General features: G+C 45.7%; 1 protein-coding gene across 3 annotated transcripts in view; it reads right to left on the minus strand.

Moving 5' to 3' along the window:
- Window positions 1-17,256, minus strand: part of SNAP47 (synaptosome associated protein 47) — a 35,344-nt gene that overhangs the window by 12,421 nt on the left and 5,667 nt on the right. For 2 of the 3 annotated variants that reach the window (XM_073334836.1, XM_073334835.1), the window contains exons 2-3: window positions 14,586-15,135; window positions 5,025-5,509 (exon numbers count right to left, since the gene is read on the minus strand). In XM_073334836.1, the coding sequence (XP_073190937.1) occupies window positions 5,025-5,509; window positions 14,586-15,085 (985 nt within the window). In that variant the 5' untranslated portion in view covers window positions 15,086-15,135. The remainder of the gene's footprint in view (window positions 1-5,024; window positions 5,510-14,585; window positions 15,136-17,256) is intronic. The other variant, XM_073334837.1, reaches the window with a different exon arrangement.

Consider the following 17,256-nt stretch of genomic DNA (forward strand, 5'->3'; position numbering starts at 1 on the left):
CACTCTTCCTGCGAAATAAAATCCATTATCTACGTAACACATCAGAGATCATGAGTTAGTCGTAACTACACAAACAACTTCTCAGGCTAGTCTGCAGAATGTAGCAACTGGAAGGTCTGCCGTGCCCCAGACAAGCTACTTAGTACCAGGGGGCCAATTGCTAAAAGGTTAATTTTGGACTTCAAGCAGACGTTTGAAGCAGATGACACTTTGGAGGCAAGATGTTTGTTCCCTACAGGAAAAACCTAGGCTCTTTCTGCTTCCCCTTCACACGTTAGTCAATTCAATTTTCAAATCACAGCTTGCCCTGGAGAACACCTGTGAATCATGTCAGCTAGCCTCGGAACAAAAGGGCAATACTGACGATAACTTAGCACACAGAGCTAATCAGTGCAGCAGCACGGATTTGACTTCTGAAGCAGCGTGCCACCTGTCCTTTATTTAAAGCATCGGCTCCTATTGCAATATCTGATACCTCTTGTCCCAGAGAAGTGCTACGATTAAAGGCCATTATTTGTAATGCAGATTGTCTCGGGTGTTTAGCACCAACCATATTTACGTGTCAAGACACTCCAACCATCCCAGAAGTGGACCCACTTAAAGGGGCACTGAACGTGGAAGGAAGCTGCCACTGCCTGCTATCGCACAGCCTGACTTAACACGGCACAGCGACAACAGCTGCTGGAGACATCAGGACAGAAAGTAAATAAGTCGGAAGCTGGAGTTCGCTCTGGATCCAAAGAACTGGTGCCAAGCTGGCTGGGCGCCTGACAGCACATACGCCACTACTTTGGATAGCGTTACTTCTTAATGAAAAAGGAGACAAAAGCTAAACTGCAAATACAAAAACCTAAATCCCTCACATGTCATTACTGCAAACTCATAATCCCCTGGAATTATTTGGTTATCAGTCTGCCCGTTATTGAACTCAGACAGTAAAGCTTTAAAACAAGCAAGTAATTCACTGTGCTAATACAACTATGTCCAACTTCCTCTTGTATCCTCTGAGCCACTAAGTATCAAACACTGCTTTTTTTAAAAATACTGTTTGTAGTAAACAACTACTGCAATCTTGTTTAAAGGAACATGGAAAAAACTTCGCCTATGGTTAGACAAGATTCTTTGTCTCTCTTACCAATTGAGTGCCATTTAAAACTAGTTAATTCATTAGAATATTCATATTCAGTCTTCCTTCACTAGTTAATTCACTGGGAAATATACTCTGCCCTGTTTATCTTGATGAAAAGAGACATAGGAAAGGACATGATAAAAGGTACAGGAAATAATGAATGGCATACAGGAGGAGACTGGGTATATTTTATTTACGTAATAAAAGGGAGATTAAATTAAACTGAAAGGCAGAAACGTTTAAAGGTGATAAATGGAAATATGTTCTCTTCACCCAAACCACAATTGGCCCAGGGAACTCATTGCCACTAGGTATCATTGAGGTCAAGAGCTTAGCTGCCTCAAAAAAGTGCTGGACGTTTATATGGATAACAAGAAACCCTAGTTATAATAGTAAGGATTAAAAATTCAGGAGTTTTGGAAGGGATGTAAAACTCTCATGCTGCAGGACATAAGCCAACCTCTAACTATTGGGGGTCAGGAGGACAGTTTCCTTGGGGGCAGGCTACCCCATAACTGTGCACTGTTGGATTTTTTTGTACATTTCTCTGAAGTAGCTATTACTGGCCAGGTGGTCTATGGCTCTGATCCAGTCTGGCAAAACCTATCCTACACTAAGGCACAAGAACTAGATAATTGTAGGTTGTTGGACACCCTGGATGGGCTTGTCCAGTAGGCTAAAGCTAGTAAGCAAATCCAAGGCAATCAGAAAACTGGTTTCAAGCAAACTAGAAGAAACAGAATGCTTCAATGAGGATTTTACTTGAACCCAAGTCAAAACAATGATGAAAATATACATAAATATGTATGAATGAATGTGAAGCATGCATAGTTTATGACTCTTTCATTAGGGAATTATATTCAGGTGATATATTAAAATGGCAGTGTTCTGTCAAAATCATGGGAATGCATTGGGTTAGCATTTGCTGTTACAGAAAGTCTCAATTGTGAAGACAACTGTACAAAAGATTATCTGTGTCTTTTAGTTCATGAATCAAAATTCAGCATCTGAAAAAAATTATTTTTTTCCTTTAGAAAAATCCCATGTTTCCACCAGAGGTTATGGAAAAAACCCACAGGTTAAAATGCAGTCAGCGACTGCCATCTTGTGGCAACAATATGTCACGGATACTGGATCCACAGACGGAACAAACAAGGGAAAGAAGTTTTGGTGGAGTCACAGACGTCATGATTTCCACAACCTCCAGTTTCTTCTACTTGTGTTTCCAACTTAAACAGTAAAAATGCAGGTGGGGATAGGATAGCAACATCCTCGACTCACTGACTCAGATGCAAACAGAGAAGAGTAGTGAGAAATGAAGCAAAATAAGGCTTTATAACCAATTATTTTATGTAACAAGCATTAAGTCTATCAGGAACTGAACACCAATTTGCCTGGATAACTCAGTGCTTGGAAATCAGCAGGTTGTTTTTCCTCTGTGTTGTTGTGCTTACATTTTAGTGCCAAGTGCCTAAGAGTTATTTCCTTAAAAATTAACAAGCTTTTCCAAGCCCCAGTCCTTGAAGACTGGTCAACAAGAGAACATTTTGTCCCTTCTGAAATCCAATTTTAGTTCAGTGCATAGAAAGTATGTTGGTTTCACCTATTCTTTTGCCATGTCATCTTTCTATTGCTATTCAAATTTTTAAATGCACTGGGAATGTATCTTTTTAACGGGTTTGCTCCTCTGTCAACTGCCCACCCCCCCTCCCCAAATCCATCCATATCTCAGTACCAGCGTTGTCCGGCCACCTCTCGCCATGATATCTGAGTGCCTTCAAGGTTAGAATGGAAAAGTAGTGAAATCCCTAGGCCTGGTGTACACTGGGTGGGGAGGGGGCATGAGCTAAGCCGGTCTAAGTTACGGAACTTCAGCTACGAAAATAGCATAGCTGAAGTTGATGTACTTAGAGCTACTTACCACTGTGTCTTCACTGCGGTAGGTTAACTGCTGATGCTCCCCCATCGACTCCGCGTATGCTTCTCACTCCGGTGGAGTACTGGAGTCGACAGGAGAGCGCTTGGCGGTTGATTTATCGTGTCTTCACTAGATGCGATAAATCGACCCCAGCTGGATCGATGGCTCCAGAGATAAGGGTAAACATGCCCTTACTTCAAGGAAACACTAGCTCTTCTCCCGTTAGGGCAGGGGTGGCCAACCTGACTCTGAGAAGGAGCCAGAATTTATCAATGTACATTGCCAAAGAGCCACAGTAATACATCAGCAGCCCCCACATCAGCTCCCCACTCCCAGTGCTTCCCACCCACTGGCAGCCCAACTGATCAGCACCTCCCCCTTTCTCCCTGCACCTTCTAATCAGCTGTTTTGTGGTGTGCAGGAGGCTCTGGGGTGAGAAACAAGGCAGGCTCAGGGGAGGGGGCGGGAAGGGGTGCAGTGGGGGCAGGGCCTGTGAAAGAGCAAGGGGTTGAGCAGTGAGCGCCCCCCGGCACATGGGAAAGTTGGCGCCTGTAGCTCCAGCCCCGGAGTCGGTGCCTAGACAAGGAGCCGCATATTAACGTCTGAAGAGCCGTGTGTGGCTCCGGAGCCCCAGGTTGGCCCCCACTGCATTAGGGGTCATAGAAAATGGCGCTTGCAGAATACTTCTGTTCAGAGGGGGTGAGGGGAGGAGAACAGTGATAGTGAATTTCATTCTGGTTGTGATGGAAAGGTTTTTAATCTTGCAGTTTATCCTTAAAATGGCCATACTATGGATTCATCTACTCTCCTCTAGAACAAGTGGGTTCTTGTGCACAAATAATATGGTTTTAAAAACAAAATTACCTGTATGGGAGCTAGGAGTAATAGGTCTCTGCTGCTTTTTGGTCTGCTATAATTTTAATTATTATTCATAGCATATCTACTGAAGTTGGTGTTTAACAGCTTGGTCATTTTAAATCATGCTGGGATGAAAGTTTAGCAGTTTTGAACAGGCTGTGATTAACCCAATGCCAGGTTCAGTGCAGAGCTACCTCCAGCTGTCATCAGCCAAAAGGAAAAGAGCTGTGACACAGGACTCAAGCCTGTGGGGGGATGGGGAGAGAAAGGGTGTGGATCTCAAAAGACCACTGTCAAAAGACAAAAATAAAAGGAGGACTTGTGGCACCTTAGAGACTAACCAATTTATTTGAGCATAAGCTTTCGTGAGCTACAGCTCACTTCATCAGATGAAGTGCATCCGATGAAGTGAGCTATAGCTCACGAAAGCTTATGCTCAAATACATTGGTTAGTCTCTAAGGTGCCACAAGTCCTCCTTTTATTTTTGTGAATACAGACTAACACGGCTGCTACTCTGAAACCTGTCAAAAGACAGGCACAAAAATCCAACAGGGGGCAAGAGAGCAAAAAGGTATTTAAAATGGAGACAGGAATCCGAAGGAAACTCAAATCTAAACTAATTGTTTTAAAAAGCAATTAGTATGTTTGGGTAACTCAGCTTCTGAGTGCCCAACTTGAAAGAGTGCTCAGCACTATCTGAAAATCAGGCCCCTTTAAGATGTCTCAAGTTGGGCTCTTGTGGGAGGGGGAAGAGGGAGAGAATCAAAGTACCCATAGTTACTGATTGCTCTTGAAAAAGTAGGCCTTGTGATGTACAGCCAAACCCTGGCAAAATTATATTCAAGCTGGTAGGTAAATGCTCATCCCATCTCTCCATCCCCACCCTGGCTCTCATATATAGGTACCTGTCACTAGTGATGATAGCTAATATTGCTCTCTTACTGTCAAAGGTTTCCTTTAATCATTTGCGTGGTCTCATCACCATTAGATTATTAAGGCAAGGAAGAGGATTTGCACTGTAAAATCTGCAGTTTTCTTCCAAATTTTGTGAACTGTTGAAGAACAGTTGCTACTAATGAACCAGCTTCGTGACTGATCGCTTCATTTCTGTCATTTACCTGCTTGCCAAATGGAATTGCCCAGATCTGCCTGAGGAGATTTCCTTGCACCGACAAATCCCAATGCATCTTCCAAAAACTGTATTTTCTTGCTAAACTGCATCTCCAAGACTGGGATTACTTCTGGCATCTTTGCTGATAACAGCCGATAAGAGGTGTCTGGCTTCCCAATAAACCTCTGACGGATGCTGATCTCATATGGTGTATGAACTTTGACATCATCTACATCTTTCAATTCAAACCGGTGAATGACCTGAGAATTGGAGTCACTGATTTCCAGGCCAGAAACCAGAATTGTGAATTTTCCTGGCATGACATTAGAATTTGTTCTGTTGGTGATGATAACTGGAATTCTGATTATGACTCCTTCCTGGTTCTTCGACCCTGAAATCGTGGCTTCTTCCTTTGGCTTTGCTTCCAATGGCCCCTTCCAGAGTTTGCCACGGAATGGCCACCAAGAAGGTGATTCAAGTTCTGTCAACAACCTAATGGGGAAGAGAGGATATAAAAAGAGTGAAATCCAGCAGGAAATCCCCACCATCCTCCTACCTCTGAACAAATTATCTTTCTTGAATAAGAACAAACACTTGAAAATGAACTCTTCATTCCTATAATCATTTAAAAAAAACCCCACTTTGCATTTCTAAAGCATATTGCATCCAGAGATCTCAAAGCACTTTAGAAATAGGAGGGAGAAACCACAGCACACCACTGTTAAAACAAGGGAAATAAGTGGCTCATTCAAACAAGTCTAGGTCAGAGCTGGGAACCAAAACTGGGAATCAAGTCCCCTATTTTCACCATGAATATGTGCCAGATGTTCAAGTTAATTATTTGTTACCTAGGCACTGAGGACACACTGTGCTGTGTGCACAAATCTGGGACTTACTGGTGGAGGGAATATGAGGGCTGATGTCCCTTGGGTGTTTTCTGTCAGTGTTAGAAGCAATGCGACACAGAGGATTTGGGGGGCTAGGAGCAAAATATGAACTGAGGCCCCCCCACACCCTTCCCAAAAAATGACCACTAAGGGGAGGCCCAAAGTGGGTGGGGGAAGGTTGGAGAGCAAGCTGATCCCGCATTCACTCTGCTGGGGCTAGCCCAGCTTCCTGCTCTGGGTGTTGCAATCTGGTTCATGGGGTCACAGCATGACTCAGGGTCGCCAGGTCAAATCTGAGTGGTGCTGCGACCCTGTGAACCAGACTGTGATGCCACTTGGTCTGGCGCCCTCTCTAATGAGGGGCCCGGTGCATCCATCTCCCCGCCCCCACCCCCCAGACCAAACTGAAAAGTCTGCAGGTCAACCAAAAGCAGAATGGGCATCTTTACATTAGAACTGTTTTACTTTGGCTGTTACCTAGTAGTAGACGCTTAGTTAGTAATGCGATTTTCACTTTCTAGCTTCCTTAGAAATGGCTTTAGAAGATAAAGATAAGACAACTTAAAACAAACAGCCTCACACAATAAATGCCAGGATTTTACTTCTGTAAAAGCTCATTGAGACATCTTGGCACAATAAGGCCCCTAATACGAGTTTTGCTGGTTTATTGGCATTTGTTGGAAGTGTGTTTGGCTTAATCATGTTTGTATTTTCCATGTCCTAGAAAGGTACTATCCAATGCAATGATGCATCATGTTGGCACTATCTTGCAAATAAGTAATTATATGAATATTAAAGCTGTTCTACATGAGATTTTGAGACGTCAAGATCCTGTTTAGTTTGGCTGCAAACACAGAATTTAATCTCAAAAGGAAGCTATAACCAAATACACTTTGTTCACAAGCCATCAAAGTTCTGTACAAGGTTCAAACAGGCCTGCTAAAAGAAATCCATCTGCTTTGAAAAATAAAATTAAGACAGGCCAAAAAGAAATCAAACTGGGAACAAGCCAGTGCATTTATAATAAAAGAGGAAAGCCGAATAAACTGCTTCAAGAGCCTACTCCCAACTACAATATGAATATAAAATATTTATGTCAACAGCAGGCAAGAGGAGTAATGACTCTGGAGCAGACTACGGAGATCCTGTATTACTCCGAAAAGCGAGAGGTTGAGAGTGATGGAGCGGAAACTTTTAAAGCAGAATTCTAAAGGGTCACACTAGTGCTGCTTTAGGGTCCCATTCTGTAGCCATGAAGTTCAACTGCAGTTTCATGCACAGAGAAACTCTGAAAACCACACCCTGGAAGCGTGCACCATCTTCCCAGGCCAAAGCAGCACCATAGGGCATCAACACCCTGAAGCAGTGGCTCTCAACGTGCGGCCCAGTCAGCACAAAGCTGCGGCCCACGTGACATCTTCAGGGCCATAGAGGTTGTATTGTATGCGGTCCACAATAGTAAATAGGTTGAGAACCACGGCCCTGGAGTCAGTTTAAAACAATCTTTTAAAGCATTAAAAGCAGGAGTGGCCAACCTGAGCCTGAGAAGGAGCCAGAATTTACCAACGTACATTGCCAAAGAGCCACAGTAACACGTCAGCAGCCCCCCCATCAGCTCCCCTGCCCCCAGCACCTCCCACTCACCCGATCAGCCCTCCCCGCTCCTCTTGATCAGCTGTTCGCTGGCATGCAGCACGCTCTGGGGGGGAGGGGGAGGAGCGAGGGCATGGCAGGCTCAGGGGGATGGGGCGGGAAGGGGTGCAGTGGGGGCAGGGCCTGTGGCAGAGCCATGGGTTGAGCAGTGAGCACTCCCCGGCACACTGGCAAGTTGACACCTGTAGCTCCAGCCCCAGAGTCGGTGCCGCATATGAACTTCTGAAGAGCCCCATGTGGCTCCGAAGCCACAGGGTCCGGTTTCTATACGAAACACACTATGATAGTATTCTCCATTTTGTTTTTAACTGAGGTTTATCCTTCTCTCCACTTCCTTACCCACCATGAGACCGTGATATTTTGGTTGTGTTATCAGTCTGATTGATGACAAGATTTTGCAATTGCACAGACCCTCTGAATGATCTTGCCAACTGTCCTTGACTTCCATGGAGCTCACAGGATGTACATCAAATTGCACGTTCAGGGTCTTTGGTTGTAAACCCCCAAGGGCAGGGAACTTGTGTCATGTGTCTCTAAAGCGTCTTGCACACCAATGACATTATATCAACAGATTTATAAAACTGGATAAGTCTGTTTTTGTCTTTGAAGATTCAGTCACACCAGACTCAATTTTGCTCATTGACATATCCATGCAATTCCAGTTGAAGGCAACTGGAGGTGCACATGCGGGTAGGATTTGGCACACTGTATATTAAAAGGTTGCAGAGTAACAGCCGTGTTAGTCTAAGGTGCCACAAGTATTCCTTTTCTTTTTGTATATTAAAATACACAGTACATTTAACATACCGTATATACTCGTTCATAAGCCAAATTTTTTTTAGTAAAAAAGGGAAGCACCAGAGAAGGGGGTAGGCTTATGAACGGGTATAGAGAGGGGGAGAGGTGAGACACAGCCCCCCCTTCCCTCCCCCAACAGTGGGGGCAAGGAGAGTCAGCACAGCCAGCAGAGCCAGAAGGGAAGAGGCGGGGCCAGAGTCTCTCTGCTTCTGGCCATGCTGCTCTCCCTGCAGCTCCGGGGCTGGCATGATAACCAATTGGCACATATTGAGGGCTGCAGCTCCGGGGCTGGCAGGCTGCAGCTGCGCCATTCGGCCCCGCCCCCCCAGAGCAGGCTATGGCAGCGCCGCCCGGCCCGCTGGAACATGCTGCGGCCGTGCAGCCTGGCGTGGCCCGCCGGAGCAGGCTGTGGCCACGCTGCCCAGCCTGCCAAAGCAGCTCCAGCCAGGCCAGAGACATCCTCCCCTGGCCCTCCCCAGATAAGGTGGGAAGGGATGGGATGGGGGGAGTGTGAGGGTCCCGGGCTAGGGGTGGGGTCATGTGGGGGGTGGTCACAGGGGTTACTCTCCTGACCCCCAGCTTCTCCCCCGCAAAAAATTTCCCCACCAGTTGCTGCTCCGGCCTGTCAGGGTAAGCAGCTGGCGCGCCGGGACACTTTGTTTACCTCCGTGCCTGCACACGCTCGAGGTAAACAAACCATCTCGGCCCGCCAGCGGCTTATCCTGATGGCCCGAGAGCCAAAGTTTGCTGACCCCTGAATTACCGGGTTGGCTTATGAATGGGTCATAAAAATTTTCCATTTTTACTTATCCATCTTGGGGGTGGGGGTCAGCTTATAAACAAACCAGCTTATGATTGAGTATATATGGTAATAATCCAAAGCACTCCACAAAATAAGGTTATGCTGAGTTTTGAGCATTTAAAGTTGTTAGCGTAATATAAAGGTTACACTTTTTGTATGTAATATTTACATTTGTTTCCTAAAAAAAAGGGAAAATAGATTAACACACTGATCTCTTGACTGATTTCACAGTGTACTTCTACCATCCCTAGCATGTACAAAAGTTTTTTTCCGCAAATCAGGTATGTTACACACCTTTAAAGGGTTTGTTATTAGTCTCAACTCCTTTGTCTTGACCCATAGATGAAGTAGCAAGACACAAGATTAACAGCCAATTTATGACGGACAGACTCCGTTCACACAGCCTGGCTTGCCCAGTCTCCATTGTATTTTCCAATCTCTTTGTGTACCATAGTAGGGGCTCAGACACAGATTCTCCTGCCTCTCGGGAGAAGGCTCTCAATTTAGGCAAGTGTTTGAGGTTTTGGCAAGGCAAGGGTGCACTGTAACCATGCCTGCCCTCGGCCCCTCCCTCTGGGATTTCTTTGTGTTGGGCCCCACCCACTTGTGAAGCTTCCCAAATGCAAAGTTTTTCTTTCTCCTGCCTGGAAGAGAGAATTTTATCTTTTACAAGCATAGCAGGAACAACATCTTTCAATGGAGTGCTTTGAATTGGTAAAATCCCCTCGGACAACCCACTTTCTGTTCCCAAAAGATCAGCTGGGAGGACTCTCCCCTCCAGGAGATCTGTCCCCCAGTTTTCCCTTAAAATCTGATCCACAGGTGAGGGGTCTTGCATTTCAGATGCAGATCCTTCACCCTCCTCCGGCGGAAAAGCCTCCCTAAAAAGGTGGGCAAACCCTCCTGTTCCCCCTCACCTTCCGTCTGGCCTTCCTTCTCTGGGCTCCTCTCTGGGGCAGACACTCTCCTGTGTCCCGCAAAAGGAAAGGTGACCCTGATCCAGTTGTGGGTTCACAACTACCAACTATAACAGACCCTTCACTGGCCAGCAAAATCAATTCCCCCGCTTCACTCAGGTTGGGCTTGTTTCCAGCTACCACCACAGCGGTCGTCAGGACCCCAACTTCCATCTCTGAGATACAGGTCTCCGTGCACCCTAGGGCAGGACCTGTCCCCTGCTGACCTGCAACTTTCTGGCAGTCAGCAGCTGGGAAGGCCTTCCTGTTACAAGGTGGAACATCCCCCTCCCCAAGGGAGATGATCACAGGACAGGAGCTGGCTCTATGCAGCCTTGAGCCCCGGTGCTACAGGAACTGGTTACGACCATCCCTGCAAGTAACTTTAGATCACAAGGTATCACAAGACAGAAAGCTGTAACAGACAAGTATGGTGAAATTGCTGATTGGTATTCTGTTGTTGCCTGTTATTGCTAGCTTTGGATATTTTAGGATGAGAGCGTCAGCAGATGTTCCACTGCAAGAATGGCATGATAACCAACTGGCACAGATTGTAATAAGCTTGAGGTAAATGAAATAATAACCCATGGGAAGAAAGCACCCCAACACTATTAGCACGAGGAAGTTAGGTTTTGGACAGAGAAGGCTGGACATCCTTATGAATATTCATGGAGGCCATAAAACCCTATAACAGGGCTAACCACATGGCCTACGCCATCGCAATCTTCTTGGCAAGCCAGATATAGGACCACTCATGGATCACCTGTCTCACCTGTTCTAGGTCTCCACAATGGATGGTGAGAGTATACGGCTACTTAGATACTGGATATCTTGACTGTCCTGTATTACCTCTACCTACTTTGCTAGGTTGGAGAATCTGTGATTTTGCTAATTGTGCTAATAAAAACATTACAAGGTTAAGGGGCCTTTCCTAAGTGTGAGAGTGTCTCTCCTGTGCACACCGAGGTTCTCATTCTAATTATTCTAATAATTCTGCGTCTGATTCAGCAGCAAAACTCTGCCAAACTTCAGAATGTTAATTTGGGAATTCTACCCAGGCTTAGAAGAGAAATTTTGCCTCAGCCTTAACTATAAAACATTTGGTACTGCAAACTAGTGCAGTGAGTAAATGCTGGTATAATACTTTGTGGTCCTCTGGGATATCTAATTGTAAGATCATGACAAAAATATACAAAATAGCATTTGGCAGGTAATTAACAAGGTTCTATAAAGCCATGCTTCCCAAGCCTTTATTGAAAAGAAATCATACTACACAAATATCAACCAGCTAGAAATGTAAAATAACTCAAGTATAAAAATAGACCCAAGACTGTATTATACTGCTGGAAGCCAAATGCTTCATGCGCAGTTAAAAGGAATTATTTTCTATTCAGGGGTAATTTATTCTATTGCCATTCTATTGATTTCAGGTTTTAATAAGGCATCTATTATTGTGGTATTTAATGGAGCATCATTTGCTGTCTTTCTTTCCTTTTTTTAATGCAATGAAGTCACTAGGATTAAATTCTGCCCTCTGCATAGGAGGCCAGCACAAGATCTAGGTACCACTTAAGTCCCACAAAATTGGGAACTAACTTAAAGGCTCATGTAGGATATTAGTAGTGCAAAGGACTTGTGTGCTGGCCCTCTGCACAGAGGTGAATTTCACCCTATGCACATAATAATTTCAGTGCATGAGAAGTTGAGCTATTGGCTGGCTCTTCTTCCCAGAAGGAGACACTGGTGCAGGTGGTCAACTCCACCTGTAGGAAACTCAGGTGAGCCACTTGCCATGTTGACCAGTCTCCAAAGTGGTCTGTGTTGGACATTAATTATGGCATTAGACATCAATTACTGCTCTTGCACAAGGGCACCACCACAAAGCTGATGCTGCTCATGCAGCCTATTAATCAAGTTGGCTAAAAAATAATTAAGGGGTTAATGAAAACCACACATTAAGGACTCCTGCACAACACTGAAAAATATCATGGGAAAGAAGATTACAGACATAGATACTTTTTACACACACACACTATAGAAAGTTGCAAAAGACGACACTGGGTGAAGAGTTTAATGTGACTATTTCCCTGATCTATGCTAATTAACGTACGACTTTGGCACAATAGTTACAATAAAGTAAATTGATCGGTGTTCAAGTGCTATGAATTTGGTTTTTTTCCCCCCTGTACAACATATGTGACTTCAGCTTAAGAGGAGAAAGCTGTCACCATCAGCTGTTTGAAAAATAAATTAAAAACCCAAACAAGAAAAGTGCAAAGTCAAAACACCTCAGAAAGCTAATGATTTCTAGGTACAGTTTTAGGCTGTTTGCATGTCAGCTAACCCCTAGATGCAGTAGATAAATAGAAACTCAATTAGCATTTGTTCAATGTCTTCCTTTATTCTACGCATCTGTAAATCAAAGCATCTAACTTTCTTCAGTTTCATGAAGACAAACAATATGTTCCCATGTATCTTAATCTAAAACAAATGTCTCTTCCTAAAAAACAATGAATATTGACTTTCTGAATCATTGTTTATTGACAGAGAACTTTAAAAGCTGCTACTGAAGTTTTCAATTTCCTTGGCTTTTCATTAAAGGATGTAGAAAATATAATCAGAATCATTGTGAAATCAACAAACACTTGCTCATAGATGTTATACCCACTGGAAAATAGAAACTTCTTCCAAAAGAAATTAGTCTGAACTTCATTATATCTGTGTCTTTATGCAACTGTCCCAGATTCCAGAAGGAAAGGTGACCCTGCAGCTTTCAGCTGCAGATCTTTAACACATTACAATATACTTAGCTCTACAAGTCTACTTCATGCCACTGCTGGATTCTACTTGCAGCATCCAACCTCTTACAAACAGATTACATTTGCCTTCCATCTCAGTAATTGTTAAAAGCCTTATAAAAGACAAAATGTTCAAATTTAGGTGCTGAGCAACCGCTACTCTCACTGACTTCAATGTGAGATGTGGAAATTCAGCATCTCTGAAAAACAGGCCACTTATTTTAGGGTCCTAAATATGGCTTTAAGTGTGTAACTCATATGAAAGGTTTGTCTTAAATGTTCTAAGAGGAAGCACATGCAGTTTGGGATCTGAAAACAAAAGAAAAAAGAACCAACATAGGTTTTCTGTTCCTTATAAGAAAAGTACTTTCTGCAGATACAATTTAGCTGACATTTTGATCAACGTGGCGCAAGACAAAACAGAACCCAGCAGCTCCTTCTTCCACAGCTGTATTGATTCTTCTGGCATCTAACAGTAGTGAGCATATGTAGTGAAAAGCAAGTGGTTGCACAATTTGAAAACACATGTAGAACACGGAGGTGCCATTTCTACAGTCATTTTCCCAACTACAGCTGCACTAAGGCCAAAATTCCCCCATCCAAAATTGAAGGCTGCGTGCTCAATACGTGTACATGGAGGGGGAAAGACATGCAGAGCTCTCACATGTCCCCTCTGCAGTGAAAAGATCCATCTAGCAGTGGATTTTCCAGCTCTGCCCCATATACCAGAGGCGGGCAAACTATGGCCCGCGCGAGACCCGTCCTGCCTGGCCCCTGAGCTCCTGGCTAGGGAGGCTAGCTCCCAGCTCCTCCCCTGCTGCCCCCCTCTCTCCCCCACAGCCTCAGCTTGCCCTGCTGCCAGCGCTCTGGCCCGCCGCTCCTGCAGAATCGTGGTGGTGTGGCTGGCTCCGGCCAGGCGGCGGGGCTGCGAGCTCCTGTTGCTCTGAGCTGCATGGTAAGGGGCAGAAGGTCCCGGGGGGCAGTCAGGGGACGGGGGAGCTGGATGGGGCAGAGGTTCTGGGGAACAGGGATGGTTGGATAGGCGTGAGAGTGCCAGGGGGCCTGTCAGGGCAGGGGTATGGATCGGGGCGGTCAGGGGACAAGGAGGGCGGGGGGAGGGTTGGATGGGTCAGGGGTTCTGAGGGGGGGCGGGAAGTGGGAGGGGGCAGATAGGGGACAGGGACCAGGCTGTTTGGGGAGGCACAGCCTTCCCTACCAGGCCCTCCATACAGTTTCTCAACCCCGATGTGGCCCTCGGGCCAAAAAGTTTGCCCACCCCTATCGTACACACTAAAGCACAAAGAGGAGAGCTGAGCTCAGTGCCGTGGTTACGCAGCTGCTGAACAGACCCCTCCCTTACAGAGTAAAATCATAGCAGGGGCTCTTCACATGCACGGAGGAGGAGGTAAAATTTACCCCATGTGAAAATTAGTTTGGTGTGTTCTCATCCTAGCCCTAGGAGAGGATTATTGACATCACAAAATCACCAGGCCATCTGACATACTCAGCACTCCCTAATTAACACAAAACTGGAAGAATAAAGCATTGCAACTTGAAAAAAGGTGCATGGAAGGGAGTCACGTGAGTACTGAATGTGAAAATCTTACAATAAGGTTTCAGACAAATTCAATATAAACTATCAATTACTGTTCAGCTCCAGTTATGCTACTGTACCTGTCTGCTACATCCATTTCAGAGTCAATCTTGTTCAGTCCTTTCATGATGTTATCAAACTGTTCACCCTGATAGTGGAGCACCTTTGTTGTATCCTCCATACGTTTCTGGGATGCAGACAGTAAACCAGTCAGTTCTTTCCCTTTCGTCATCTGCAGAGAATCTGCCTGAGCTCCAGCCCCTGGACATAACAGCAGCTGCTCCCTCCAGAAGTGCTCAAGGATGTTGAAGACCACATTTCTATTGGGCTGGAGGGAACTGAACCAGTGCTTGGTGTTCTCCTTCTCCAGAATTGTGAGGGAGCTGAATATTAAACTGGAGGACTCCTTCTTGATCTCACTGATGCTGGAAAGATGGAAGCTGACCAGAAGCTCTCTGGTCTTGTCAGCTGTAAATCTGACCACAACAGGAGTCAGTGAGAGTCTGCCAGAGACCCATCGTTTCTCAGTGTCTACATAATAGGAACAGGGCCACGCATGGATACATATGTCCGCATTCATTAGCTCGCTGTTAGGATCCTCTTCTACAGTGACGACAGAGCTGTCACCTTCTAAGTGGAAAGAAGAAAACACGTAAACAAGGCAGAAAAATACACCTGAGGTGATTCTTGTAAGTTAGGGTACACAGATCAAGGATGACCCCATAGGCACCATACTGGTGGGTAACCGACCCCAGGCGCAAGCCATCTTTCAATGTTGCCACTAGGTCATCTGAGGTATGCAGGTAACCAAGGTTTGGCTGCTGTGAGCTTTAGGGGGTGGAATTTGCCACCTCTTCTGATCCATCTCCAATTTCACCTTGAAAAGACTCCTCTTTTCAAAAAAAGGTATTTTACTACTGTTTCCTCTGAAAGCAACTCCAGCCTTCCCCAACCTCTCCTCCCCATTCCCAAATGATCAGGTATCACTGAAATACTTTTATATTGTGTATTTATGATATTTGAATCATTAGTATATGGTTGTATTTTAATAATCTGTAGTGCTGTGGGTGCCATGGCTGGGGTGGTGCTTTATAAATAAGATACTTTTATATGCATGCTTTATTCAGCATATTTTTTTAAAAAAATACACCAAAATAAAGTATAGTTAGTGAAAAACTCCATCTTTGTAAAAATGGCCCAGGCTTTCATTTGTATGTCCCTTTTCATACACATCAATGAATATATTATTGTAAACAACACATAAGGCATTAGCTGCCTATTCGCCATGTCTCAAAGTGCTGCCCAGAGCATTCAAAGGTTAAGAGAAGCAGAAACGATTCCTATTATTCTAAGCACAAAAGACAACTCGTTTGATTTACCAAAAGATACCAGTGCAGTCCCATAAGCATTGTAGAATTCTTCACTGTTTAGCATAAACATTGTATAGCTCTTTAAAAAACTTCTTCGGGCAAACATAAGCAAGTGGCCCTAACAGCCTGCTCCTACCACAATACACATGTGCTGCATAGGATCCAAACTCATGCCAGCCCTGGAGTTTCCTTTATTGTTGACTTAAACATCCCAAGCTCAACTGTTCCTATGGCGACCCCTATGTCCCTAGTTCCCTTAGCCCAGGAGTGAGCAAACTATGGCTAGTGGGTCACATCCGGCCCGCCAGCTAATTTAATCTGGCCTTTGAGCTCCCACTTGGAAGCGGGTTCGGGGCTGCTCCGCGCACACGTGCCGCAGCTCCGCACAGCTCCCGGAAGCAGCAGCGGCATGACCCCCTCCCCTACCCCTGCCTCCTACGTTTAGGGGCAGCCAGGGAGCTCCGCGTGCCACCCCCGCAGCTACCATTGGCTGGAAACCGCTGCTTCTGGGGGCTGCTTGATGTAAGCGGCGCCCAGAGCCTGCACCCCTGAACCTCTCCAGTGCCCCAACTCCCTGCCCCAGAGATGGCTGATTCTCCTCCCACCCTCCAAAACCCTGGATCCCAGCCCAGAGCACCCTCCTGCACCCCAAACCCCTCATCCCCAGCCCCACCCCAGAGCCTGCACCCTCAGACTGAGCTCTCACCTCCCCCAACACCCCAACCCCCTGCCCCAGCCTGCAGCCCTCTCCCGCACCCTGAGCTCCTCATTTCTGGCACCACCCCAGAGCCCTCACCCACCCATCCTCAACCCCCTGCTCCAGCCCTGATCCCCTCGGTCCTAGCCTGGAGCACCCTCTTACACCCCAAATCCCTTATCCCCAGCCCCAACCCAGATCCTGCACCTCCAGCTGGAGCCCTCACACCCCCTCACACACCTCAACCCCCTCCCACACCCTGAACTCGTCATTACTGGTCCAGAGCCCTCACCCCCTCCTGCACTCCAACCCCAATTTCATGAGCATTCATGGCCCGCCATACAATTTCCATACCCAGATGTGGCCCTCGCGCCAAAAAGTTTGCCCACCCCGCCTTAGCCTCAGAGGGATATTTAACCTAAACCTTTTATAAATTGAGTTAGAGTGAACAGGATCCACCTGGTCTGACTGCCAGGATGAGTCATCTAAATAGCTCCACATCTTTGCGCAAGGTTCTAGAACCTGACACCCACTACACAACACGCATGCTTGTCATGGGCATAAAAGGAATTACTTGTCCTTGATCACATCTACACCTGTCAGGCCTTTCTCTGAATCTGGTCGGTAAATAACTGGCAGAAAGTGATTTTTTTCAGCGCTTTTATGTTTTCCATGAAACCAGAG

This window comes from Lepidochelys kempii, chromosome 2, assembly GCF_965140265.1.
Source record: "Lepidochelys kempii isolate rLepKem1 chromosome 2, rLepKem1.hap2, whole genome shotgun sequence".
Classification (NCBI taxonomy): domain Eukaryota; kingdom Metazoa; phylum Chordata; order Testudines; family Cheloniidae; genus Lepidochelys; species Lepidochelys kempii.